This window comes from Tetrahymena thermophila, assembly GCF_000189635.1.
Source record: "Tetrahymena thermophila SB210 genomic scaffold scf_8254587, whole genome shotgun sequence".
Classification (NCBI taxonomy): domain Eukaryota; phylum Ciliophora; class Oligohymenophorea; order Hymenostomatida; family Tetrahymenidae; genus Tetrahymena; species Tetrahymena thermophila.
Genome location: NW_002476358.1, coordinates 190,956 through 217,535, shown reverse-complemented (window position 1 = coordinate 217,535; position 26,580 = coordinate 190,956). Strand labels below are relative to the sequence as shown.

Genomic DNA, 26,580 nt, shown 5'->3' with positions numbered 1-26,580 from the left:
ATAAATACAAAAGACAAATTTTTTATTTTTTAAATTAAATTTTAATGTTATTACAATAATTTCTTTAAATATTAAATTTCATTTAAAATTAATTAAATTTTTTAAAATATGCTTCATTTTAATTTTTATTCTAATAATTTTTGAATTACTTTTCAATAGATAACTGACATAATAATAATAATATTTTTTAAATTAATTTATTATAAAAAACATCAATTTAAATTATTTTCTAATTTTTTATTTCTTTTTAACAAAAGTTTAATTTATATATAATTTTAATAAGCCATATCTTTAAATTATGTTTTTTTTAGCTGCTTCTTAGTCTAAAAATATTTGAAACTTCTATAATAATATAATATAATTTTCTTTTTTTAAGTTTATTTTTAATATCATAAATAATAAAATTTTTTACTTATTTTAAATTAAATTTAAACATTAAATAAATTCTGATTTATTTTGGAAAATATTTATCTTAATTTTAATACTAATTTTTTTGAATTTACTCGTTTTAGATTATTATGTTTGCTTCTTAATTTTTAAAATTTCAATAAAAGTTTTTTATTTATTTTATTTGATGAATATGAAGATATGCTCATACATAAATATTAATATTTTTTAAGTTAACCAAATCCATAGATTTAAAAAACTACTATTTATAATTTAGTAGAAATGTATGGTATTTTTTTAAGAGAATAATTATATGATATTAGATTATTGTATTTAAATTTTTTTATAATTGAGAAGATTTTTGCTAAACCTAATTATATTTAATAATTCTGTCTAAGAAAAATTTTTATTTATTAACAAATTTATTAGTTAAATATTTCATTTAAGATTGTGATTTCAGGTTTGAGCTCATTTAAAAAATGTTGAATTCTTAATAGAAAATGTATTATTTTTATAAACTTAATGTTTAACTAAAAATAATAGTTTTTTAAAGTTGTTTTTTTCAACATTTTTATTAAAATTTAACAAAATATTTAAGTATCAAATAAATGAATATTTATTGTGTAGATTTTATATATTAAAAAACTTGATTTTTTTTTTCCATATAGAAAAAAAAGAGTGTAAACAAATTTTATTTTATTATTCTATCTTATTATTTCATCTGCTAATAGACTTAGATCTATCTGATTGATTTTACATAATTTAATATAGCAAAATCAAATACTACTATTTATCTTAAAAGCACCAAAAAAATGAAAAACTATATTTTAACAATATTTGCAATCACTTCTGTTGCACTCACTGCCTATCTTTTGGTTTAAGGCTATTAAACTCCAGTCTTATAACAAAATTCTTTTACTACCGTAAGACTATGGAATTAATGTGCTGATTAAGTACCTATGCCTTGTTCCCAATGCCCAAAATATGAGCATCCAGTCTGCTTAGATGGATTTGTAGATACAAACAATTGTTTACTCAGAGATACACAAGAATGTACAAGTTTTTGGGATTTTGTCTACAATCCTTCAAATATTGACAATGTTTTACCTGATATCATGTCTGAATGCGTAAAAATTTGTGAAAAATATTCTCAAAAAGAAAAACACTTATCAAAATGGTTCTAATAGAAGTTCAATTCTTGTGCTCAATCATAGTGAAAAAAAATTCCAAATATTTTGAAATAAATATAATGTTATTTTATATAAAAACTACTATATATTATTATATTTCATGACTCTATAAAAATATAAATCATATCATTAATTATTATAAATTCAGTTAAAAAGGATTCTAATTGTTTTATAGATATATATACGTACATGTAAATCATAAAATAATTCAGTAAATCTTAATTTTTAATAATTAACGTCATTTTATAAAAAATAAACTGACTAATTTGTCTATGTTATTTAAAATACAAAAAATATTTATTTTTAGAAATTTTAAAAAGTAAAATTTTATTCTGATTTCATTGTACTACAAAATAAATTACTCTGAAGTAAAAAATAAATAGGCATTTGAAAAGGTAATTAAAATAAAAAAATTAAAGGATATCGAGTAATTACCTAAATATTTTAAAGATATGTATTAGTACCAATATAAAAATTTAGTATTTATTTTAGTTACTTAGTAATATCTATTTATATTACAAATTAAAAAAAATAAATTAATAGATTAGGTTTTTTAAATGCATTTTATATACTATCAAATCACTTTTGTTTTTGTAAATGTTGTTAAAATTTAACAAAATTTTATTCACTTCAAAATTTATTTTACTACCAAAAATGATAAAATAAATAAAATTTTTGCTTATTTTAGAGTACAGACAAGCTTTACTTATATTGTGTTTTTGCGACTGAAACCAATATTTTCCTTTTGGAATACTTTTCTTTTTCAATAATAAGCTATTTGTGTTTTGTGGTTATGTAAAATCCATACATTTCTTAAAAATTGAATGGAAATATATAAGAATTTTTGTTAATATACGAAATAGATAAATTGTGGTTTTCTTGAACTTGCTGGATGACTTGTAAATGAATTTCTTAATTTGATTTAAGGTTTGACGATCTGAGCTTAAATCGAATAGAACAAATCTTACGAAGATAGAAAAAATTATTAAGATTGCCAATATTTAATATTCAAATTGTTAATATACTTAAAATATATAAAAGAATAATAAATAATTATTGCTTATTTCCAAAAAAACTTCAAAAAATAAAAAAATGAATAAACTATTCTTTTTAACATTTGTTGCTGTTTCAGTTTTGTTATCAGGAGCTGCTTTCCTTACTTAATACAACCTTGATGATAAAAGCGAGTAGCTCTTATAATCAGGAAATTTAGTAACTGTGAGAAAATGGAATGATTGTGTTAGCGCTAATGTAGGTATTGCTTGCAATGATGCTCCAAATAAAGTTCACCCTCATTGCTATAACACTTTAGTCTACACAAACAATTGCTTATTGTTGACTACACCTGATTCTTGCAAAAAATTCAACGATTTCTACTATAATTCAACCAATATTGACTCTATTCTTCCTCAAGAATTTTTAGACTGTGTCCTCGACTGTGAAGTTTATGCTTCTTAAGATACTTATTTCTACAGATGGTATAATCAAAAATACAGAAACTGCAGTGTTGATAACTGATTCAGGATACTTTCTAAAAAATAATTTATATGAAAAAAATATATTTTAAAAAAATTATTATAATCTATGAAATTTATATATGATGTACTTTGCCAATTACTATTAATACTTGAATAATTTTAAATTAAAATTGTACTACTTAATAAAATGATAAAGGAAATAATTAAAACCTTTAAATAGCATGCATACTATATTTAGTTTTTTTAGTTTTCTTACAATTTTTTTGTATTATTTTTATGTAAAAAACTTACTTTTTAAAATGAGCTATTACAATTAGGATTTTAATTTAAAAGGTAAGCCAATTAATATTTATTTAATCTTACTTAGCCATAAAAAAAATAAAAAAGCACTATTTTTATTAAATTTTACAGTAAGTATGATTAAATATTAGTAGTAATTTTTATTTGATTTTTAAATATCAAACATAATTAGTTTAAATATTCTATTAAATTTAAAAAATATTTGAAGCTAATCACTCTCATTTTTATATCTTTGAATTTTCTATTTAATTAACCATAAGACCTTTTATTTAACAAATTGAATTGTTAAAATTAATCAATTAATATATTAAATTTAACTTGATATTTATCAAAGGTTTCTTTTTATATTTTACTATTTTAAATAATAATTTTCATTTTTTTTATTAAGATTTTGTGTATTTAAATATTTAATTCTTATATTTAATTACAATAATTTTTATGCTTATTTTAGCTGAAATTTTTTTTATTTACTAAAACATTTAATTTATTTAAAAATACAATTTTTATAAATACATTTATTTTTTGTAAAATGGTATCTTTCTTTAATGTCTTTGGTAAAAATATCATTTTTTTAATTTGTAAATTAAAGTCTGAAAAGATTGACTCTATAGAAATTTAAGATATGTATTTTAATTGTTAATTCTAATTTTATATTAAAACTAAATTCAATAAAAAAACTAAAACAATTCAAAATATTTCATTTGAATAAAAATATCAAATTGATTTTAAATGAAATTTAGATAGGAAATTAAACAAATTATAAAATTATATTTTACTTTATTTGTATTTATAAAAAAATTTAGTTTATAAACTGACATGCCTAAACAAATGCATAATATATTTAAATTATTTGAATATATTTTAGTAAATCAAAATTAAATTTTTTTAAAAAATAAATAATATTTTGTAAAAATCAATTCATTTTTAAAAGAATTTTAGAGTAAAATTTAACTATGAAAAGAAATAATTACTTAAATCAATATTTTATTTATTAAGTTTCAAATCAAATTAAAAAGATTTGGAGTGAGTGAGATAGTTTATTTTTAAAATTTGAAATTTTGCTGTAAAATGATTCACATAAATAAATTTTAATGATGAAAAGTATATATGTTATTACCAAACAGTTCATTTTATTAAGATATGACTGAATAGTTATAATTTAAAATAACAAAATATTAGGATTGGCTTTGATTTGATAGGAATCAAAAACAAACAAATAAAAAAAACAAAATACTGAATCTATATTAATTTAATTATTTTTCAAAATTAATTATGATAATTAAAAACATGAATCAAATAAATAATTATCTCTTAATATTGTTATCAACTTTCATTCATAATAAAATTAAAATCAAATAATTAATAAAAGCCAATATCTTTTTAAAAAGGTGTATAGCCAGCCAATTATAAATTTAAAGAATTCAAATTTAGCAAACCTCGCATATCATATATAATAGTAGAGTTAATAAGTAATAAATAAATAAAAATGGATAGTTTATCTTAAAAGTCTGGAAGAAGCTAGCAATAGAATTACTCTCATCAATAAACTCCTGCTAGGAATTTAAATGGCTCTTATCAAAATTAACATCAAATTCAAAATAACGATTTTTAAAGCTCATAGAAACAAAAATACGAAAAGAACTTAAATTAAAGTGGATTTATTCAACCAATTAGCGTGCATCCACTCCAATCAGATGGTAAATACAAAAAATCATGAATAGAATAAGGTTTTAATGTTTTTATTTTAATGATTCTTATTTATAGGGTTTTAGCAACCAAAAGATATTTATGATAATCAAATAACAATGAAATTGAAATCACATGAAAGAGAAGACTAATTAACCTGCTTAAATCTTAAAATAATACTTAATCCAGGTAACAATATTCATGGTCAAGTCCTTTAGATGGAATTAACTGATGAACTCAACTAGTAATTTACAATAATATTTTATTGAATACCTAATTTTGAATTTTGATATAATGTTACAATTAACAAATAAATTAATTTTATAATTGCATTTCAAAAATATTAATAATTAAATTAAACTATTTTAGCTGATGTCCCATTTAGTTGATTTTGTTTTGTTTTAAAATTTTTTTTTAAATAAACTATTTAGATTGTTCCTTTACATTTTGTAACTTAGTGAAACTGATTTCTTGCAAGTAAAAAATGACTAAAACTTAATTGTGGATTTCAATGGATTCCCAACTAAGCTTATTGAACTTTTGGAATTGTCTCTTAACTCTAATAAAGAAGACAAAATATAGTAAGATCTTACATACCTCAAAATTTTCTCAATAATTAATTTTTTTAATTTAGTTAATATTTAATATAAAATTTATAAATAGGTTTGCATGTGTTTTTGAAATTAAATCGAATGGTGAAGGTTTTTTAAAAATAACTGAGATGAATCAATTTAAAACATTAGTCCATTTAGCATTAAAATTCAGATGTGCCAATGATGAAGTTTTAAAAAATTACTTAGCAAATAAACTAACCAAAGAATAAAATGAAAATGAAGAATTGAGAATCAAGAATTCCAGAATCGAAGAATAACTGTAAGATTCTCAAAATAAAAATGAAGAATTAAACCAACAATTAGCACGCTTTTAGTAAGAAAGAGAGCAATAAGAAGAGTAGCTTAGACTTGAATCTTCAAAGAAGCTCCATCTTCAAAAAGAAGAGTACTTACAAAGAGAAAGTGAACTTAGAAATACATATGAATCAAAGCATTAACTCATACAAGAAAGATTAGAAAAACAAATTTAAGATTTACAAAATTAAGTTCAAAGTCTTTAGAAGTAAAATTCAGATCTGAACGAAGTAAAACTTAATTTAGATTCATCAGTCAGAGAACTTTAAAGCAAAAATAAAGTAAATGAGAAAGAATTAGACATAGTAAATAAAGAAATTTAAACTTTAAGACTAGACAACAAAAATCTTGATAGCGTTCGTTTTGCACAAGAAAAAAAAATTACAGAATTAACTGTAAAAATTGAAAGCTTGGAAAAATAAATCATTGATAAAGATTAGTTAATCAGCAGTTCAAAGTCCTTAAATTCAAACAACGAAGATTAAAAAGTATATTCTATTATTAAATATTATTGATAATAGTTGTAAATAAATTATTTTAAAATTCAGAAAATGCTTGAAAAGGAACTTAATGAAAAAAATCAGTCAATAGATAAGCTAGAAAAGAAATTAGAATAATGCAAGGTTGAAATCGAAAAAGGAAACGATGTCATAGATAAAATTCGTGAAGCTCTTGAAAAGAAGAAAAAGAAATAGAAATAAAAAGAAGCTATTATTCTACAACAGGAGTAAAACATACAAAATTTGCAAAATAGCATCGACACATTAAATAGATAGATAATAGAAAGTAATATAGTTATTCTATTAATTTGAATAGAGTTTTAAATTAACAAGTTTTCAATTAAAATTTTTTATTTTTATTTAAAGTGATTCTTTAGAGTTGTTCGATATTTTATTTTATTTTTTGAGATATCTTTATTTTGAAAATAGAATATCGACACTCGATATATCAACTCATTTTATATGATTTACCCAAAATAAAATATAAAAATTAAATTCGATGGGATATGAATATTTTAAAAATGAAATATTGAAGTTGAATATATTTAAAATCAAATATATTAATTAATCCAGCTCAATCAATTTGATTTAAATTTAAACAATACTTAAATATTATTTATATATTTCAGATTTTATTAAAATAATTTTTTTAATAAGATATTACTTTTTTATCATAATTTAAATAATTCTTAGTTTGAAAAATATTATTTTTTATTTAAAATTTTAATTTTTATTAAATAGTATAAAGAGAAAAAGATAACTCTGAAATAAAAGTAAAAGAACTTCAAACAGCTAATTCTGATCTTAAAACTAAAATCTAAGAGTCATAAAAAGTTTTAGAATAGAATCAATCAAGTAGGATTTAATTTAATTGTTTTAGATAGTTAAAATTATTTTTATTATAAAAAGTGATTCAATACTTAAATAATTAATTGAACAATACAAGACCTAATATCCCTACAGGATTGTCTTCCACTTTAGCAGGATAAACTTCAAGTGCTTATAGACCTAATTATGCTGCAACCTCTACTATTTCTCATACTAAATATGGAACTTATGCCAATAATTTTGGTGGTGAAGATGTAATAAGTTATTTTTAAATAAAATTTGAAATTTATTTTAAAATCATTAACAGAGATATACATAAGATCATCCTCGCTCTCATACACCTCTAAGCTACAGCCAAAAAAATAACAATCCTTTGCAGTACACTAATCTATATAGTTAAAGTTTAAATTAAGGTGCCACATATCATTTAACTAAATCTCCACTTACAAAAGATTTTGATTATGATAATGAAGAAAAAGGATAGGTAAAATTAAAAATTTATAAACGAATATTAAAAATAAATTTTTATACTTAGGAAAATCATACAAACTTAAATACAAAATACACAGCTACTCTTGGTGGTTAAAGAAACAGCAATAGTTTTAGTGTAAACAACACAATAAGTGCTGTTGGAGAAGGAAATATTGTTCCAATAAAATATCGTGATCCAACAAAAAATTAGTGAAATTACAAAACCAAAAAATAATATTTATAATATAAAATTTATTAGATAAAATATAAAACTCAATACCAGTCTAATAAGAAGTAAAAATTTTAATTTTCCATTTTTGTACACTATATTAATTAATTATTTATAGTGCATAAGTACGTAATTTATAATAAATTAAGAATGACTTTTTATAAAATTATTTATTTTTAACAATAACTTTATTCAGAATTATTTTGCAATAATTTTAATTAACAAATACCCTAAAATATATTAATTAATTAATTATATTAATATAATTAAAATTTTATAAATTAACTTGATCTGATATTATTTTTAAAAATAAATACAGATTAATAATTTTAATAAATGAGAAAATACAATTAAATGAGTAGTAATATGTAATTAATTACAAAATATTATACTTAAAATTATATGAATTGTTTGATGCTATTTTTTGAAAAAAATTAATTACTACATAAATATATAATAAATAGTAAAAGTTAACTAAAAATTTTTTTAAAATATTTAGTAACTTTTGTTAAAATAGATTTATAATTTACTTTTAGATGCACTTTAATAATTTGAAATAAGGCCATTTTATTAACAAAGCCAACATATTTTAAACATTTCATTCATAATATTCCGTTTTTAAATTGCATTAGCATAATTAGCAACTAATTTATTCTTTCTTTAAAGTTTATTTACTAGTTTTAATAGTAGATTTTTTTTTGTTGCATAAATTTTTGCCTGATTTAGTTGTATAACTATTACCTAACTCATTTATTTAATAAAAAGGGCCAATATTTAAGTTTTTAATTCCAGAATTCAATCTAACAATTTGTAATTTTTTGTAAATGTAATAAAGTGTACATAGAGCTAAAATAGCAATATCTATGAAAATTATTAATATATCTGGAATTTTCACATCTATTCCAAATAAAAATGTATGATATTCTATTAAGTTATTAGCGTAGAATGAAACATTTTAATTTTCCCTTTGAATTGTTTCTAAATCCATTATATTAAAGCTTTTATTCCTGAAATTGATAACACTTGATTTATAACTTTTGAGGTTTTTCAAAGTTTTAATTTTGCAAAAATAATAAAATAATAAATATATATATGCCTGTCTGCGTAAGCTATACACTACGTGCTATATTCATTCAAAAAATTAATATTTTTCATAGGAGATTAAATGTAGGATTAATCTAGTAGACAACATATACACATTAAATTAAATACATAAATTATCAACTATAAAGCAATTAATCTCTCAATAATATAATCATTTCTTATGGATATCCTATTAATTATTTTATATGACCAATTTCTAATTAAGGTTGGATTGATATTTCTATTATTAAAATTCCATACTCGATACTTTTTTAAATTAATTCTTTATAAAATGGTTCATTTTTTTCATCTTCGTTTAAGCCTACTAGAATCAAACAGTCTAGTTGGTTTACTTTAGATTTAATCCAATCAACATTATAAATATTTTCGTCAGTTTCTTCATCATCAAATTTAATATGAGGCCTTAAATATTTTATTTAAATAAAATTAGAAATATATATTTTTTTTTTTAAATTATTAATACCTCATTGGGCATTAACACTCAGGGCAACTTTTTAAATCATATATAGGACCATACGAGTTTAAAAACTCTGATTTATTTTTGTTTTTACATTAATTGCTTGAGCATCTGATAAAGTTAATATTGCCATGGATCTAAAAATAGTTATACTTACCCGAAAATAAATCAAAATCATACTAAACACCTTGTTTTTCAAAATTATCCATTTCTTTAAAAGTTGACTTATATTCTTCATCTTCATAATAAACACTTTTTACTACTTCATAATTTGTCATTTGCCTAGTATTTTTATCTAAATTAATTTCTTCTTCTTCTTCTTTTTGCTATGTACTTTAATTTTACTATTATTCAAACTAATTCAAGCATCCTATTTAATTACTTTTACTATTATCATCTAAATTTTCTCTATTAATATTTTAAAATAATGCTGCTCGGAGACCATCTTCTATACTTGTAGTGATTAAAGTGCAATTAGTACTCACACTGTAAAGAGAGTTTGCAATTTAAACTAAACTGTTATCTACTTCATTAGATCCACTTAATGATAAATTCTCCTTTACTATACCATATGTTTTCCAATACTCCTCACTTTAATTTTAAAAGTACTCTCTTTTCTATAAATTACTTTTAAACTCAGAATTCAAATTCTCTTTACCTAAATAATTCCATAAAATTATTTTGATTTTTATATAAGAAACATCTATAAAATATTAAATTTACCTATTAAAAATACAGCTTCTGTTTTTAATTTAAGTATTTGAGCTATTTCTTCAACATCTGAAATTTGAGGCATAAAGTCATATTCACTCTCCCTAAAAAATAATTAAGTTTCAGAAATTAATAAAAATTTATTTAATCATTCATACAAGTGTCCTTGACCAAATGCATCTTGTAACTTTTACCCAAACTATTACATCGTCGATTGGTAGGCTGTTTATTATATTATTAAATTTATATAGTATCATTTCTACTTATTGAATTTACCTTCATTAAATTGATCAAATCTTTTATTAGTTTCATTAATCTCTTTCATTGTTTATTCTACAGATTTTAAAGTTCTGCTAGTAGAATCTAAAGTCTTTTTTATATTTTCTGATATTCTTAAAAGGCTTTGATAAAATCAATAATTACTTATTAAATTGAAGATTGAGTTTGTTTTATCATATCTTATACTTTTTGGTCAAGTTCTCTACTTTCTTGTATTATCTATTAAGTTGATTTTACTGCCATAAGCAAAATGCTTTAATTATATAATAAAATAATATAAATATGAATTTACTCTCCACTTAGCTCTTTTGATTCTATTATGTTGTATCTGTATTTTTGTTATCTTCTTTTTGCTCACTTTAAATATCTTCTTTGCTTTAATTTGTATTTTCTTCCTTCTATATTTAATCAGTATTTATTTCAGCCTTCTTATCTGAAGATAATACCTCATTTTAACAATTTGTATTAATAATATCTTCATCCTCTCTGATTTAATTCTTTTCGTTTCCTATGTAAATTTCTTTTGAGCTATTTGAATCTTCAGTAGATTGCTAATTTTCTGAATGCGATGTAGACTCTTGCTCCTTATTTTAAGCATCTATCTATATGTCTTTAGAGTGTAATAACTAGGATTACTCTGTTTCTATTTGCTCAGTCTAAATATCTTTTTGGCTCATTATACTAGAATGGTGTGTATTACTTATTTTAAGTTAATTAGAGAATAAAATAATATGTGTTATTGAATGTTTTTAATTAATTACTATTTTTAAATATAAGCTATATCATCAATTCAAATTAGGATATAATTTTTAGTAGATGCAGTATTGTATATCAATTAATTCTGATTAGAATACAATGAGGTAGAAAAATTAAATGTAATAGACCTTTTTCAAAAATTTTGTTGAGCAATAATATTTTTTTTCTTAAAAACGATTAAATTTTTCATTGACATTTATATCAGTATTATTTTAAATAAATACTTTAGATTGTGATATATTTGATTTGGTAGTATTTTCAATGATATGTATACAACTTTTATCTATACGTATTGAAATCGAAGTTCGTTATAAATATTAGTTATTTATTAAATTAAGATTTGAAATTTATTTTAATATTACTTATTAAACAGACTTATAAAAAAGAGATGAATTAAAGTTAGAGAGGGAATTAGAACGATAACTTTTTTGCTGCCGGTTACTAAATGCATTCTGTGTATTCTAATAGAGGTGAACCCATAAAACCTTCATAATTTTTAAATCCTAGGTAGGATTTTTAGTAAAACACTAATGAAAGATAGTAGTCTAGGATTTCTTAACAATCACATTAATAGCAGTAGCAATCATAGTAGTAGCAATCATAATAATAATAACAGCAACCGTAGTAAGGTAGCAAGCTATACGAAGAGCAATTAGAATAAAAAGATGAAGAAATTTAGAAATAACAAAAAAGCAGACGCAATATAATATCTGAGATTACTATTATTATGTTAGCTTTTATACTTGAGCTTGTTTCTATTGCGGGTTATATTATATTCTCTATCTTTAAAATGTTTGCTTATGCTTATCTGCTTTTTAAAGGATAATCTGATATTTTATCTGATTTACTAGATCCAATCTTAACAATTTTCTTTAGCATTGTGAAAATATATATAATTTACTTTTACTTTTTTCAGATAAATACTTAAAATATTGACAGGTTGTGGATTTAGAATGCTTTTTTTCTTCTACTTACTTAACTACTGGTGTTAGCTTATGTTAAATATATAAGGTACTCTGACTAACCTCTCTCTGTTATATTTCATTTTAAAAATTACATAAATAAGGCCAATATCTCAAATTCATTGATATAATTTCGCCCTTAAAACTCTAACTGTGTATTTGATATCAATAACAACTCTTTGTCTTGGAGGGAAGAATACAAAAGAATAATCGAAATGTATGAAGTAGATTTAAAATGTTAACTTTTTAATACCTTTTTCAATTTAGATGATAATCCTTCTACATATGAATGGAGAGGATATTGTTTATTTCTAGATATGAATCAGCAACTAAAGCCTCTTAAAATTCAATTTATCTTATTGTTGTGTGTTTCTCTCATGAAGATAGGATTCACAATATTGTATGTGGTAAAAAAAGAAAAGTAGTACGGAATAAATGAGATCTTTAACATAATTGTCCTTTTTTTCTTTTATATAAATTTTTGCTATAGTCTGAATAGGGTGCTAAGCAACTATGATCTGAGACGTAAAAGATTAATGATTAGAAACTTAAACAGAATGATTAAAATGAGTGGAGACATTGTATAATACTTTGAAAAACTAGATATCACTTCAGCAATTAGTTTGGAAACATGGGATAATTGTAGACGATGCGTTTATGATTTCTTTAAATAAGAATAAAAAAAATTAGAAGCTTGCTACATTTGTCTTTTCTTTTATTTTATTTTTGTTGCTTTAGCATGCGCTTCTTTTTATGCCAATTTTTACATCTTTTTTGAAAAGGATTCCATTCACTTACATCCCTTGATGATTATTTGCTATAGCATGGATTTTGTTTTATTTAGTATCATCATTTTTATGAGATTATACTAAGGATAGCTTTTTAATGATTCATTTGAAAAATCTGAACATCGTATCGATTCTTTAGAGGGTCTAATCTAAGATTTAGCATAGATGTATGACTATTATTTTGGAAAAAAGCATATCAATGAAAACAGCTTAGAATAGCTCATAACTTAGTAAGAAATATACCGTAAATAAATGGAAGTAAGAGATCCAATAGAAAAATCGATGATGCCTCAAGGTATCGAAGATGAAGATGATGATGAGTAGGAAGAAGACGAAAAAAATAAAGATTAACAAAATAGCTTAGATTAAATAGCATAAAAACTAGAAGAAGGTATGAGTACAACGTATGATATTCTAGTTGGAAAGCTGAAATATTCTTCAAGATTCTACATTCTAAAAAAAAAAGAATTTTTAGGATCAAGATATACATTAGAGGCAGAGAAGATGCTTTAACAAAAAATGATGTAAAATATGTTGCAAAGCTATATTAGAATAAAAGCTTAGACTGTTTCCGATTAAAAGACTTAATAATATAAGTTTTTAAATTACTTCAATATAAGGTTTGAGTAAACTTTAATTACAACCTTAGTTGGTTTAGGTACAGTTCTTCCATCAATTTTAAAAAATTTTTTCGATATGTTTCACTGAGTTAAATTTTATAAAATTAATTTTAAGTTTATTTAGTTATATTAAAATTATATTTTGTTGATATGTGGAGTTTCTTTTTGTTTTATTTTTTATAATCAAAGATTTAAAAATTAAATTAAAAATACATTTCAAAATTTATTAAAAAAAATGAATTTTCATTCATCAAGTCAAGTCATTCAACAATTTTCTTTAATCTGATTCAAAGAAATTGAATGAAAGTTTATATAAAAGATATTTAATTGCCAAGATTTTAATTTTTTTTAGATATAAATTTTAAAGCTAAATTATGAAAAACATATTTAAATATTTCATTCATTAAATTTCTTTATTTATGATATGTCCAAAATATTTTTGATATTTATTACTGTAGATTATCATATATCAGCACCCATACAATAGAAATGCTCACCTTTTTTGTGGGTATTATTGATATGTTTTAAAATCTTCTAATTTTTTATCTTGAATTGAATAAGAAAAGATTGTTTACAATAATTTTGTTTCTTAAAAACAAATATAAAATAGCTTGTAATAAAAGTATTAGCTTTTTGTTTTAAATATCATCTATCCCAGTTTATGTTTATTTGTTTGGTATATTTGTAGATCTGAAAGATATTTTTTATTTTGAATTCGTAATGCAATTAATAAAGAGCTGACAAAATAAATTGAAAAAACTTTAAATTGATTGAAAATTTGTCAAGTAATTCAAAATAAGCAAATACATAAACAAAAAAAAACACAAGAATTAATTTAGTATTTAACAAAAATATCAATTTTGTAAAAAGCTAGCACAGATAGATCTTAATAAGTGGTAATCGTCAACAAATCCTGTTTCTCTACTCTTTTTTATAAATTCAAAAACTTCTTCAAGTGGCTTCTTTTAGAACAAAGCAAGAAATTCTGAATCTTTTCTGATTTTCCATTTACCTGCATATTCAGGGTGACCCTAAAATGCAAGAACTTTATTTCCTTAGTTTGTGGCATCTGTATAAACTTCTACATGATATTTCTCTGAACTTCCAATAACTTTAAATAAATTAGTGTCTATCTGACTTACTATATCACCATGGGCCTTACTAATAAAAATAGGTTTTTTTGTAACATTTAATTTACAGACATATGGTAAGCTATAAAAGCTATCATCGAAATTTAAAGCTTCTACTTTTACGTTATAAAATAACCTATTTCCTCCTTTTCTTTCCTCTACTTCTTCACATTTGCCATTCAAAGAATGAGCAAGTACTTATTCTCCAAAGCAAATTGAAAGGAATTTTAAATGTGGGTGCTTAAAATAGATTTTGTTCAACCATTCTCTATATTTGACAATCCAATCTAAATCTTCGTAAGCACTTGCTGCACTACCAGACTAAACTATACCTTTACTATTTTCTAAAATTTCATCTGTTGGAAGATGGAGAGTACCAGAATTATATGTAAGCCATTTTTGGTTATTTTTTTTGAATAAGCCATAATAAAACGCTTTTGTAGGCATATCTGGAATACCTTTTTCAAGTTTTGTCTTTAAATCGCTTGGTTTATTTTGAATAAATATGAAAGTATTCTCTCTTGAAATTGGGGAGTTTTCAAGCTCAATTTATTTTTGAATCTCTGATTAAAAGTCAATATTAGCACTGGTTATCTTAGATGTAACTTCATCAATATCAGCTAGTTATTTTATTTGATCTAGATGTAATATCATAATTTCAACTCCTAATTTTTTCATATTTAAACTAAAATGCTCATGATTAATTTTATGGTAGTAAATCTAATAATTAGAGTTATCTACCAATACTTCTGAAAAAGAGAACTAGCAAACATAATCGCACAAATCATTATATTCGTAGCTCATCCATAATTTATGCCAATCATTTGGATCATATAATTTCTTCAGATCATCGATATTTTATTCTAGCTAAACTTCTTATGAAACCATTTAAAATTAGAATCCGCCACTAATTTTTGTTAAAATATGTCTAGTAAGACCTAATGGAGGGCATGAGTTGTCATCTTCTTCTGTTAACTTTTAATGAGGAATAGCATATTTTCCATTCTCATATTTAAAAACAACAAACTTATAGTCTTCAGTGTACAATAAAAGTGCTACGTTTTCCTTTTAATTCATTTTTATTTTATTTTATTGCTCGTTCACTATTATTTCTTAACCTTAATTAATCTTTATGTTATAAATAATTTAATATTAATTACTTATCTAAATAGATTACATGATAAAACCTGTTTTTTAGTGTAAATAAATAAAAAATATCTTATTTTGATTTCTTAAATAAAAGGTATCCTAAAACAAGTTTTTAAGTAATTGATTTAAACAATGGATGGAAATTTTTAGTTATTTTTTACGTTTTATATCTTTTATGAAATTGGTTGAAATTAAATGGATCTTACCAAAAAAAAATATAAGACCTGGCATTTAAATTGAAGATCATAATTTAATTTTTATGCTTTTTCATGAAAAAATTAGCTTACTACTAAAATTCATCATATGATATAGGATGATGCTTTCTTTATTGTTTTTAAATATTTACAAATAATAATAATATTTATTTGTATTTTATGTTTATAATTATTTATAAATATTTATTAGTGAAAAGCTTTTAAAAAATATTAAATAATTTTACTTATTAATTTAAAATCTTTTGTTAAATTAAAAAATCCTTATCATTCAAATACAAAAAAACAACTCATATTTCATATATCACATAATTGGATGTAAAACTACATTCCTCAATAATTTAGCCAAACAATTGAAAGATTTATTTTCTACTTTTCAGCAAAATTTTCTTAAGATAAAAGTAGTAAAAGGGCTTAGAGCTAATATCTAAAGTTATTGTTTGTTGGATCATTTATGCTATAAATAATTTAATTGACAGGTTATAGAATAATTTATTTGTATGATCAAATGTGAAGAAAAATATAAAAAAATAAAATACTTTAATTTTAAATCAATTAATAATTTTATTAATTAAAAAAAATTTTTCATAATATAAATATAAAAAAATATTAATAAAAAGTGAGTTAATAAATAACATTAATAAGGGAGGGATTATTTTATGTAATGTTATTTAAATTTAAATTTTGTATTCTTTTAGATTTTAATCTTAATTTCATCTAATTTTAATTTACTTTATGAGAAATTTTGTAAAAATAAAAAGATTTTTTTAAATTTTACATGCTTGGAATGATTTTTAGGAATTAATGTTCTATTTATGTTTCAAAATATAGTTGATTAAAATATATTTTGCATGATATTGTTAATTATGTTAATTAATATTTAAATTACATAAAAAATATAATTGATGATTTTAAAATAATTTATTTTTATTTTTAAAATGAAGAATAATTAAACAAAATAATAATATAAATAAATATGAATATATAGGCATAATAAATAAAATGAAGTAAAGTAATAGTAGTAAGGATATATTTTTGTAATGGTTTTTTATTTAAAATTCAAACTTAGCATTCTTTTACATTTTTAATTTAATCATCATCTTATTTAGGTTTGTTGAGACTAATAACAGCATAGCTAGCCATTATTTAGAAGATAAATATAATCATTATAAAATAGTAAACTTCTTAATTTTTGAGAAGGATATTAATAGCTACTGTTAATACTAAGAATATGCTACTCACTAAGTACTTGACTGCAAAAATTTATTCTTTGCCACTATAATCTTTGGAACTTATTATAGAAATAAGACTTTGAAGACAACAGTCACAGAAACCAAATAAAAATGCACAAAAGAAGCAGATCATATATGACTTAGCCATATAAGCGAGAAGACCTATTAAAAGAGCAATTTCTATTATTGTGACACTATGATAGGCCAGTTTGTATTAATTCATTTTGTCAGAGAGCTTACCAGTGAGGTATCCTGATATCATTTAGCTGACTCCCAAACAAATGTAAATCTAAATTAAATTAAATTTAATTAAAAATTTTATTAAATAAAGTTATTATTTATTTAAATAATTTTTCAAATAAGTAAAATGATTAAATTAAAATATTACATATGAAACATAAGTGGTCATTTCAGATGAAGAAATTCCATCACCAAGAGATCTTTCTACTAATCTGTATAAGAAGCCACTGTAAAAAGCAATAATAACACCATTGAATCCCATGTAGAGAAGGAGAGGATGCAAAGACTTAGTTTTAACCAAAGCCCAGTACTCTTATAAATCAGCGCGAAGAGTAAAGGAACTTTTTGATTATTCTTTGGGCTTAGAGATATTTGGAATAAATAGGCATAGAAAAGAAGCAACAATACCTAATATAAGCATCACTGTGAAAAAAACTAAGTAAGAAGTTTTACTTAGAAGGACAGTTCCTAATATAGCTCCAATTATAAATGAAGATGCATTTAATGACCAGAATATTCCAAAGTATGTACCTCTTTATTCAGGATAGCTCTTAGAAATCTAGTCCATATAGTTACCAGCAGTAGTCTATTATTTAAATATTTAATTAAGTTTATGTAAAATGAAAAAAGACAATTAAAATTTTAATTTTGCAAAAATCTTAAGTTAATAATTTATATTAGGAGTAACTTTTGATTAGGAAGCTTAGTTTGTTTTAGATAAAGTAAATAAATTGGATCAAATAATTAATTAAAAATAATATTTCATAGAGAAAAAGCTCGAAGAAAATTAAGAATAAGTTACTAGTAAAATAATTCTGGGGGGATAATTATTATTTCATGTTAATTAATTTTTTAAAGAAAATTGTCAGATTTAATTACGTAATAAATAGCTGCAGTAGTACCAAGAATAAGAGAAGTGATAATTATAGATGAATATATAAAATTATCCTAACACTGAATATCTTTACTGCTGGGAGCTACATCGTTTCCGTCAGCTATATAATAAAAGTATTCATTAATATTTTTCAATAGCTAGTTAATTCGTTGGTGAAATTTCTATTAAAAAAAATTGTCAATTCAAAGTAAAAATTACTGCATCCGGAAATTACAACTCCGATAGCCATAAAAGGGATAAAGCCCAGAGATCCAATTATGAGGCATAGTTTATAGCTAACTCTTCTGACAATACTTGGTGCGAAAATGTTACAGATACCAAAAGCAAAGTATATTGCAAACAAAGCAATATTACCGAGAGAGTCATATCCCATTTTATCATAAATGGATGAGACCATATTCTGACAGGTGTTAAAAGCCGTGAAAGTCACCATAAAGCAAATACCTAAGTAAGTTGCTTTAGCAATATTCTTTTTGTGAAGTTGAGACTTCGTGTTCATAGTGCAATCTTATTAGCTATTTAAGTCACTCTTTGTTTCAGCAGTCTTAGAAGAAACCTCATTTTACTTAGTTTCAATATTGTGAGCATCTATGTTTTTTTGTAAAACAATTTTCATAGAATCACTCTCGCAAGCAGGTTATGTAGCTTGAGCTTCTGTTTAACAAATAGTTTCAGTTGTCATTTGCGAATGCCAGTATTATTTGAGTATTTAATCTTTATCAATTTTAATTGTATAAAAATTTTTTATTGTTAATTGACCTGCCAATTTTTGGAAATTTATAGTCTTCCAAAAAGAAATCAAACAATTGTTAAGATTTAATAAATTTTTTTGTAAAGGTGGGAATTAAGTTTTTAAAGCAGAAAAACCCTGAAGTCTTGTTAGATTACACTACAATTTAACAATGACACATTTTCGAAGAAAAGCAATTAAAAAATTTTAAAGCAAATTAATTATTAACATTTCTCATATAATAATTCACTAACTTTTCTTTTGTATGAAATCAATGTAAGGTTTGTCAAAAATTTTCTAAATAAAGTAGCCTTTACTTAAATAATAAAGGATATTAGAAATGTTTATTTAGGCATACTATTTCTCCATATTATTATGAATGTTTTATTTATATCTCAATACCCCAATTAGAGTTTTTAAAATTTTATCAATTATTTTAAATAAAAAATATATTTTTAAAACATTCAAAACAAAAAAAATATGCCTTAGTTAAGTTTCCTGAACTGTAATTGAAGCATTAATACAAAAATATTTATCTGACATAATTTTTATCCTAAATTTTCTATCTGATTTATACTAAGTGTATTTTAATTTTTATACTATTATACTTTTTGTTGTTGATTCTTTTTAAAAATGAAAAATATTCAGTTTTACTTACATAAACAGCTGTCTAATACTTTTATTCCTGTATAAAATCTATGAAATTAGTTACTTTGAGCAATTTTTTGTTCTAGAAAAGAAATACTTACCATATTTACCATAAAAAAAAGATTTCTCAAACTTATCTAAAAATTGAAAAAAATATTTTAAACGACGAAGAATGTAAGAATGAAAATAAATTTAAATAAAAAGGCATAATAGATTTTTTATGAGAATTTATTTATTTGTTTCATTTGATATCTTGTCTAATAGAGAGAATGATAAGTTAAGCTTTAAATTACAATGTTCTCTAATTATTTTCTTTTACGTAACCGGTATTGATTATTTAATGAACCATATCTTTATCGAAAAGGTTTTAGCTAGCAAGACAAACCTTTTGTAACTAAATAACTTTCTTCTTTTTGAGATTATTTACTACTCTATTTTAATTTGAATACTTAATAAAGTAAAAGTTAAGCAGAGAGAGATTTGACTCAAATACATTAAAGTGAAAAAATGTAAAAATAAATGACTTCATTTAATAGCTTCTTAATCTCAAAATTATATTTGTGCAATTCACAGATATAAATTGCATCACACTAAGCTTTATGAAATACTTTAGCATATTTAATTCAAAATAAAAATTAAATTTGAGTTTAAATTGACTAAAAATTATCAATAATAATTATAAATACTTCAAAAGTCATATTCAATTATTGGTTTTTTACACATTTAAAAAAATTTTAAGTTAAATTGAGAAGCAAAAAAGTTCCAAAACATTCAAATAAAAACTATTTTCTATAAATTTCTTCCATAAATTTGAAATATCTAACTAAAGATAGTTAGTTACCTTATTGATGAAGTTAAGCAGTTTTGAATGAAGCAATGCAATTTTAATTAAAATGAAATTAGAAGCGATACTTACAAATGATTAATCACTTTTATTAAGAAACAAACAATTGTCTTTTTTTAAAAAAAATTCGAGCAACTAAATTAAAAAATGAATAAGACAAATTTTTCTTAATGAATAACTAAGCCAAATTCATCAGTATCTTGTATCAAATTAATAATTTACCTTTGAAATAATTTAAGTTTATTTTATATATTTTAACTTTACTTTATTAGTCCGTAATTAAGTGGTTTATAATGACTTAATACTACAATTATGACATACTTATTGCTTTCATTTTATTAAAATTGTCAAATCAATATTTACTATTATTTTTAAATTTATTATTCTTGCCACCATTGAAAGTATTTGATTTCACCTATTTGATATTACTATTAAAATTTAAAAAACGAAAAAATAAATTTAAAGACATTCAAACATATCTTAATTATACTTTTATTATATAATTTAGATAATAACTAATTTTATTTTTAAAATTGAAAATATTTTTTCAAAAAGCTAAAAATTATTTAATACTGAAAATGTAATTTTATAAAAATACATAATTAAAAAGTTAGATAGATATTCTCTAAAAACTTTCTCAAAATCAATAATTAATTTGTAAAATTTCAATTTGATTTTTTTTTTTTACAAAACAAATAAAAGTTATTTAATAAGTAAAATAACATTTTTTTTTAAAAAATAAAAACATTAATTTATGATTTTTAAATATTCACCAAATTTGTTTGAAATTATCAATTATTCCTTTATTGAGAAAGAAAACAACTTTCCATGAAATTATAAATAGAAATCATATTCAAAAAATTCTATGTTTGAAAATATTTTAAATCAATAAATAAAAAATTATTTATTTAAAGGTTACAAATTAATTAACTATTTTTAATTTTTAAATAAAAATAAATTTATTTTATTTGCAAGTGTTTTTAATTTATTAAATTTTTAAGTTAACAAATTTGACAATTTATTTTTGAAGCAAAAATTATTTATTTATTATAAATTTCAAAATTTTGTTTAGAAACCAATAATTAGTTATTTGTAAAATTTGAAATGACACAAGATTTAATTTGATAATTACACTAATTATTATAGCATATATTGAAATTTGAAATTAAAAGCAATCAAAAGTAGAAATTATCAACAAATTATGAGTGACTATGATTTATTGAATGATGAAGAAATTGAAAAATTATAAGATGAAATAATTAGGGAACATGAGGAAGAAATCAAATATTTATCAAATAAATCCTCTGGTTCACAGTAAAAAGACATGTCATTGATGTTTTAGTAATCTCAGTAGCGTCCTTAACAATAATTAAGTTAGTAAGAAGAAGAGCTATTGAATAATATGCCTTTCAACAAATCAACATTTGCATCTGCTCATACAATTTTATCAAGTAAATTAATATGCTAGAGATAGCTAATAGATTATTTGAAATTTAAAAAGAGAATGCCAGCGAAATGAAATTTTAAGAATCACAAGGTGAAGCAAAAGATCTTAATACATTTACAAACAGAAATAATGGTGTCATTAACACTAAAAGTTCTAAAGAAAACAGATTAGATACTGAATTAGAGTATAGCACATTTAATGGATAATCAAAATCTTAAGAAACATAAAAAGAAAATTAAAGCAGTAGAAAGAATATTCCTATTCAAAGGTACTGAAAATATATTTATCGAAGCTTAATTCATTTATCTATTATCAAAAAGGAGTATTAAAAAGACAAATTAATCTACTGAAAAGGGTATCTCAGAGTAAATTTGAATATTAATTTTTCTCTTTGCATAAAAAAATAATTTTAAACAATATTTTTAGAGGTCAGTTTGATTTGATGTAAAATACATAGAGAAATTAGGAAGATATAATTTAAGATATGAAGTAATACATTTAGGTAATATTTCTTGGGTATTTTGAATTTGAATTAAATTTATAAATACAAAATATTTAAAAAAAAGGATCTAGAATAAGAATTAAGTTTTTTAAGATAGGCATCTAGTTAGTATGATTAATTATGGAAGGAAAACGAGAATATGAAAATTAAAGAAGTTAAACTTGCTGAATACATTATTGAGTTACAAAATAAGCTTGAAAATCAAAGCAACTCAATTAGAAATTCAACTATTTAAAAAATAGATGATATAAATAATGATCTAATAGAGAAGAATATCACTATTCAATAATAAAATATATTAATTTAAGAACTACAGCACTAAATAAGCAGGTAAAATTAAATTAAATGATTTAATACTGAAAATAAATTTTAAAAAGATTAAAAGAAAATAACGATGGATGGAAAAGCTAAATTGAAAAAGAAAGACAAGAAAATTAAGAATTAAGAACTTAAAGAGATATGAATGAATAATAAAGAGAGGACCATGACGAAAATAGAAAATACAAAGATTTGTATATGGAAATTTATGAATAATATTAAGAACATAAAATATCTTCACAAAACAAAGCCTTTTAATAAGAATAAGAGATTCAATCTCTAATTTCTTAATTAAATAAATATTCGTAAAATTGCAACTATGAATAAGAATTATAGAGTAAAAATAATGAAATATTGGATCTTGAGTAGTTAATTTAAAAGAAAGATTCTTAAATCTAAGACATGGATCAAACCTTTCAGCAAGCAAAAGATGAAATTTCTCAGCTCAATTCTTAAATAGAGCTCCTTAAAGATAGAATTTATTACTTGGAGCAAGAGCTTTTTTAAAAAGAAAATCTAATAGATGAATTATAAAATTAAGATTTTGAAGGTAAATAATTTTATTCAAAATGCTTTTTAACATATAAAATGAATAATTAATTATTTAATTATAGAAAAACAAAGGAATTTTTTAGAAAAAGAGCAATTATTTGATGCAATGGCTAACAACGTTTGTATATTTATAAACGATCTCAGAAAAAGTTAATGCTTTTCTGTTCTTGAACAATCCTTTCATGAAAATTTTTTACAGTCAATATTAAATCATAATGTAGAAATTCTTGATTACTACTAATTAGATTAGTTTTTATCATCAGCATTAAAATAATTAGAGTCATTTATGAATATATTTATAAATGAAAGGTAGTTGTTTTATTATTTCAACGAATCAATTTTAATTAATAATTTTCAATATAATTTTAGATAAGAAGGAGAAACTAAAATTTAATACTTGTATGAAGCAGAAATGTAGATCAATAAACTAAAGCAAGATATAGAAGAATTAGAAAGGGAAAGAGAATAATACTAGCCAAAAGCTATGGAGACATTTTAAATTTAGGAATAACAAAAATAAATTGAATTGCTTTCTCTTCAAAAAGTAGACCTAGAAGTTAAGGTAAAAATAATTGATTCTTCTCAAAAAAAGTTTTTTTATTTAATCGAATATATTTAAAAATTAGAATAAATAAATGCAAGAAAGTGTAAAAGTAATGAAGGGGGAATTAGAACATTTGTAAACAAAGTACAATAATAAAATAGAAAAAAAAAGGATATTCTTTGAGAAAATGATTGAAAGCATACTAAAAGCTGTAAACAGTAAGCAGCTTAATGAGTTATGTGAAGAAATTATTGAAAAGGTAAAAGATATTGAAAAAAGAAAGTATTCAAAGCTTTCTATAGAAAGAAAAATATAAGAAATTGATGCAGAAATAAAAATTAATTTGGCAAAATAAAGCTCAAAGGACATAGAACCACTCAAAAAATTTAAATAATAAAAAAATCAAGAGCTAGAAGATGTCTTAGAGAAAATAAGTAAAATTTTATTAATTTTCTTTTAACATTATTTTAAATAAAATTTAAATAATTAACTAAGAAATTTCTAACTAAAAAATGTGGAATGCATATGAAAAAATGAAAGAGACATGTTTATATGAAAAAAGAATTAAAGAAGATCTTGTAGAATGTGAAAGAGATTACTTAAAACTTAAAATATAATTTGAAGAAAACCGTAAAAAATACGAAAATTCAAGCAATTTTTCAAAACCTAGTTATTAAAATCAATCTTTTGCAAATATGAGTAAGTGCTAAGGATAAACAACTATAAAAACATTTAAACCACCTCTTAAAATAACATCAGTTTAATAATAGCAATAATTTAGTAAACATACTTAATTAGAGAATGACTTAATAATGCATATTCTTTCCAGCGATATATAATCTTGCTAACCTTCAAATACAGCAAGATTAAATAGAGAATCTAGGAGTACATCTCAAATTACTGGATATTAAAAATAAACATAAAGAAACTCTTCCTAGATGGTAGCAAATAACGATATCTCATAATTACAAGATAATTATCTTACAGAAAATTTAGCAACAAAACAATACAGAAATTAAAGCTAAAATAATAAAAATATTAACAATTAAAGCTATGCTATAAATGACACCATTAATGATAGAGCTTATGATAAGTAAAGAATGTATACCATTTAAAATGAAAGACAATACAACGATGAAAACGATATAAATGCCTCTAACACCCAAAGATAACCTGCTGCTTCTAAAGGTTCTATTTCTTCAAGATAGCTTAGTAACAACTAAAGATAAGAAAAAAATGAAGTTATTATGAGTTTAAAAGATAAGCTAGAACATAATAAAAAGAATTTATCTTTAAATTCAAGAAAATGAATTAAATATAAAATATTATAAATAAAAAAATAAGCAATCAAGATTTTTTTATGGTAATCAATTTGATAATTAATAAATAAATTATTTAACTTATAATATCAATATTAATTTTTATTCTCATAAAAAAATAATTTATGGTTTTTCGGTTAAAGTGTTAAAATAAATTGAAAAAATGTAGCAAATTAGCTATTATTCATAAGTGTTTTATATCTTCTTTTTAATTTGACAACCAAATTAAACTTAATAACTTAATAAATAAAATATATTTATCACCAATAAAAAGAGTAGATAATAAAAAATATATTTCAAGAAAATCTTTATTTTAAATTATAAATTGTTAACAGTTTAAAAATAATTAAAATATCTTTAATCTAATATTTTTTCATCAATCTATCTATCCAACCAATTAGGTTAATTATAAATTTTTTATTGTTAAACAAATATAATAATTATTTTTCAATTTGTTTAATTAGCATTTTAATAATAAATTTAATTTTTTATGTTGATAAAAATGCTTTTAAAATTAAAAAAATTAATGCAAAATAAAATCATGTTTAACATATAAATAAATACATAAATAATTTATATTATTTTAATTTCATAAAGTTAAAAAAATCTACACGTTTTAACTTTGTTTTTTGTGTATTCATATAAATTTTAATTCTAATTAAGAGTTTACTTGATGAAGATAACATTTGTTTAATTTTGAGAAAATTATTTGATTTTTTATAAGAAATATCTTTAATCAATCAATTTTAATATACAAAGTTTTTTTTTTAATAAAGCGATAATACTTTTGAAATCACTTCATATATACTAGCTAAATTAAACTAAATTAAAAATGAAAAAACAAAAAATAATCATCCTGTCATTGCTTGTAGTTCTTGGTTCCATTTTGATACAACTTTTCTTTTTAATAAAAAAAAAAGGAAAAAAAATATTGACATTTGAGGAATAATATGCTGATTATTTAAAATCAGAATATGAATAATTTGAGGAAAGTCTTTATGGAAGTTATGAAGAAGATGAAGAGCATGATATTTTTAATTAAAAAATGGAATAAAACCAAATTAAGAATGTACCAATAAAAAGCTAGAATCTCATTGAGTTTTGTTCAGAGAGAAAATTTCTGAATTATACACAAAATAGTGCTGTAAATATAAATATTTATTT

General features: G+C 21.6%; 8 protein-coding genes across 8 annotated transcripts in view; 5 read left to right on the top strand and 3 right to left on the bottom strand. All coding sequences in view use genetic code 6, as the record gives it.

Annotated features, from left to right (window-relative positions):
- Positions 1 to 1,058: 1,058 nt before the first annotated feature.
- TTHERM_00388220 (transmembrane protein, putative) lies at positions 1,059 to 1,604 on the top strand (the record flags this gene model as incomplete). The annotated part of the gene is made up of 1 exon (XM_001019326.4): positions 1,059 to 1,604. The coding sequence occupies exon 1, from the start codon at positions 1,200 to 1,202 to the stop codon at positions 1,602 to 1,604; it is 405 nt and encodes a 134-aa protein (XP_001019326.3). The 5' UTR covers positions 1,059 to 1,199.
- A 1,356-nt stretch (positions 1,605 to 2,960) lies between these two features.
- TTHERM_000388219 (transmembrane protein, putative) lies at positions 2,961 to 3,426 on the bottom strand (the record flags this gene model as incomplete). The annotated part of the gene is made up of 2 exons (XM_012798438.1): positions 2,961 to 3,108; positions 3,266 to 3,426. The coding sequence occupies 2 exons, from the start codon at positions 3,424 to 3,426 to the stop codon at positions 2,961 to 2,963; spliced, it is 309 nt and encodes a 102-aa protein (XP_012653892.1).
- Positions 3,427 to 4,841: 1,415 nt separating this feature from the next.
- On the top strand, positions 4,842 to 7,962 carry TTHERM_00388200 (spindle assembly abnormal-like protein, putative; the record flags this gene model as incomplete). Its single annotated transcript, XM_001019324.3, has 9 exons — positions 4,842 to 5,052; positions 5,120 to 5,285; positions 5,473 to 5,622; positions 5,705 to 6,437; positions 6,498 to 6,735; positions 7,191 to 7,304; positions 7,359 to 7,531; positions 7,585 to 7,761; positions 7,813 to 7,962. 9 exons carry the CDS (start codon positions 4,842 to 4,844, stop codon positions 7,960 to 7,962), a joined length of 2,112 nt encoding a protein of 703 aa, XP_001019324.1.
- A 1,235-nt stretch (positions 7,963 to 9,197) lies between these two features.
- TTHERM_00388190 (SIR2 family transcriptional regulator) lies at positions 9,198 to 11,205 on the bottom strand (the record flags this gene model as incomplete). The annotated part of the gene is made up of 7 exons (XM_001019323.2): positions 9,198 to 9,483; positions 9,545 to 10,196; positions 10,262 to 10,353; positions 10,408 to 10,471; positions 10,526 to 10,619; positions 10,673 to 10,764; positions 10,821 to 11,205. 7 exons carry the CDS (start codon positions 11,203 to 11,205, stop codon positions 9,198 to 9,200), a joined length of 1,665 nt encoding a protein of 554 aa, XP_001019323.2.
- A 467-nt stretch (positions 11,206 to 11,672) lies between these two features.
- TTHERM_00388180 (transmembrane protein, putative) lies at positions 11,673 to 13,742 on the top strand (the record flags this gene model as incomplete). The annotated part of the gene is made up of 2 exons (XM_001019322.2): positions 11,673 to 12,164; positions 12,351 to 13,742. 2 exons carry the CDS (start codon positions 11,673 to 11,675, stop codon positions 13,740 to 13,742), a joined length of 1,884 nt encoding a protein of 627 aa, XP_001019322.2.
- A 766-nt stretch (positions 13,743 to 14,508) lies between these two features.
- Positions 14,509 to 19,473, bottom strand: TTHERM_00388160 (MFS transporter; the record flags this gene model as incomplete). The annotated part of the gene is made up of 5 exons (XM_001019320.2): positions 14,509 to 15,912; positions 17,226 to 17,666; positions 17,766 to 18,203; positions 18,497 to 18,612; positions 18,711 to 19,473. 5 exons carry the CDS (start codon positions 19,471 to 19,473, stop codon positions 14,509 to 14,511), a joined length of 3,162 nt encoding a protein of 1,053 aa, XP_001019320.2.
- A 2,462-nt stretch (positions 19,474 to 21,935) lies between these two features.
- On the top strand, positions 21,936 to 25,407 carry TTHERM_00388150 (hypothetical protein; the record flags this gene model as incomplete). The annotated part of the gene is made up of 10 exons (XM_001019319.3): positions 21,936 to 22,185; positions 22,236 to 22,449; positions 22,502 to 22,546; positions 22,608 to 22,683; positions 22,748 to 23,013; positions 23,061 to 23,551; positions 23,616 to 23,862; positions 23,923 to 24,115; positions 24,180 to 24,531; positions 24,593 to 25,407. The coding sequence occupies 10 exons, from the start codon at positions 21,936 to 21,938 to the stop codon at positions 25,405 to 25,407; spliced, it is 2,949 nt and encodes a 982-aa protein (XP_001019319.2).
- Positions 25,408 to 26,248: 841 nt separating this feature from the next.
- The window catches only part of TTHERM_00387150 (transmembrane protein, putative), a gene marked incomplete at both ends in the record, with an annotated part of 483 nt that continues 151 nt past the window's right edge, over positions 26,249 to 26,580 (top strand). Inside the window, one exon of the mRNA XM_001019318.3 lies at positions 26,249 to 26,580. This exon is cut by the window's right edge and continues 151 nt beyond it. Coding sequence (XP_001019318.3) covers positions 26,249 to 26,580 — 332 coding nt within the window.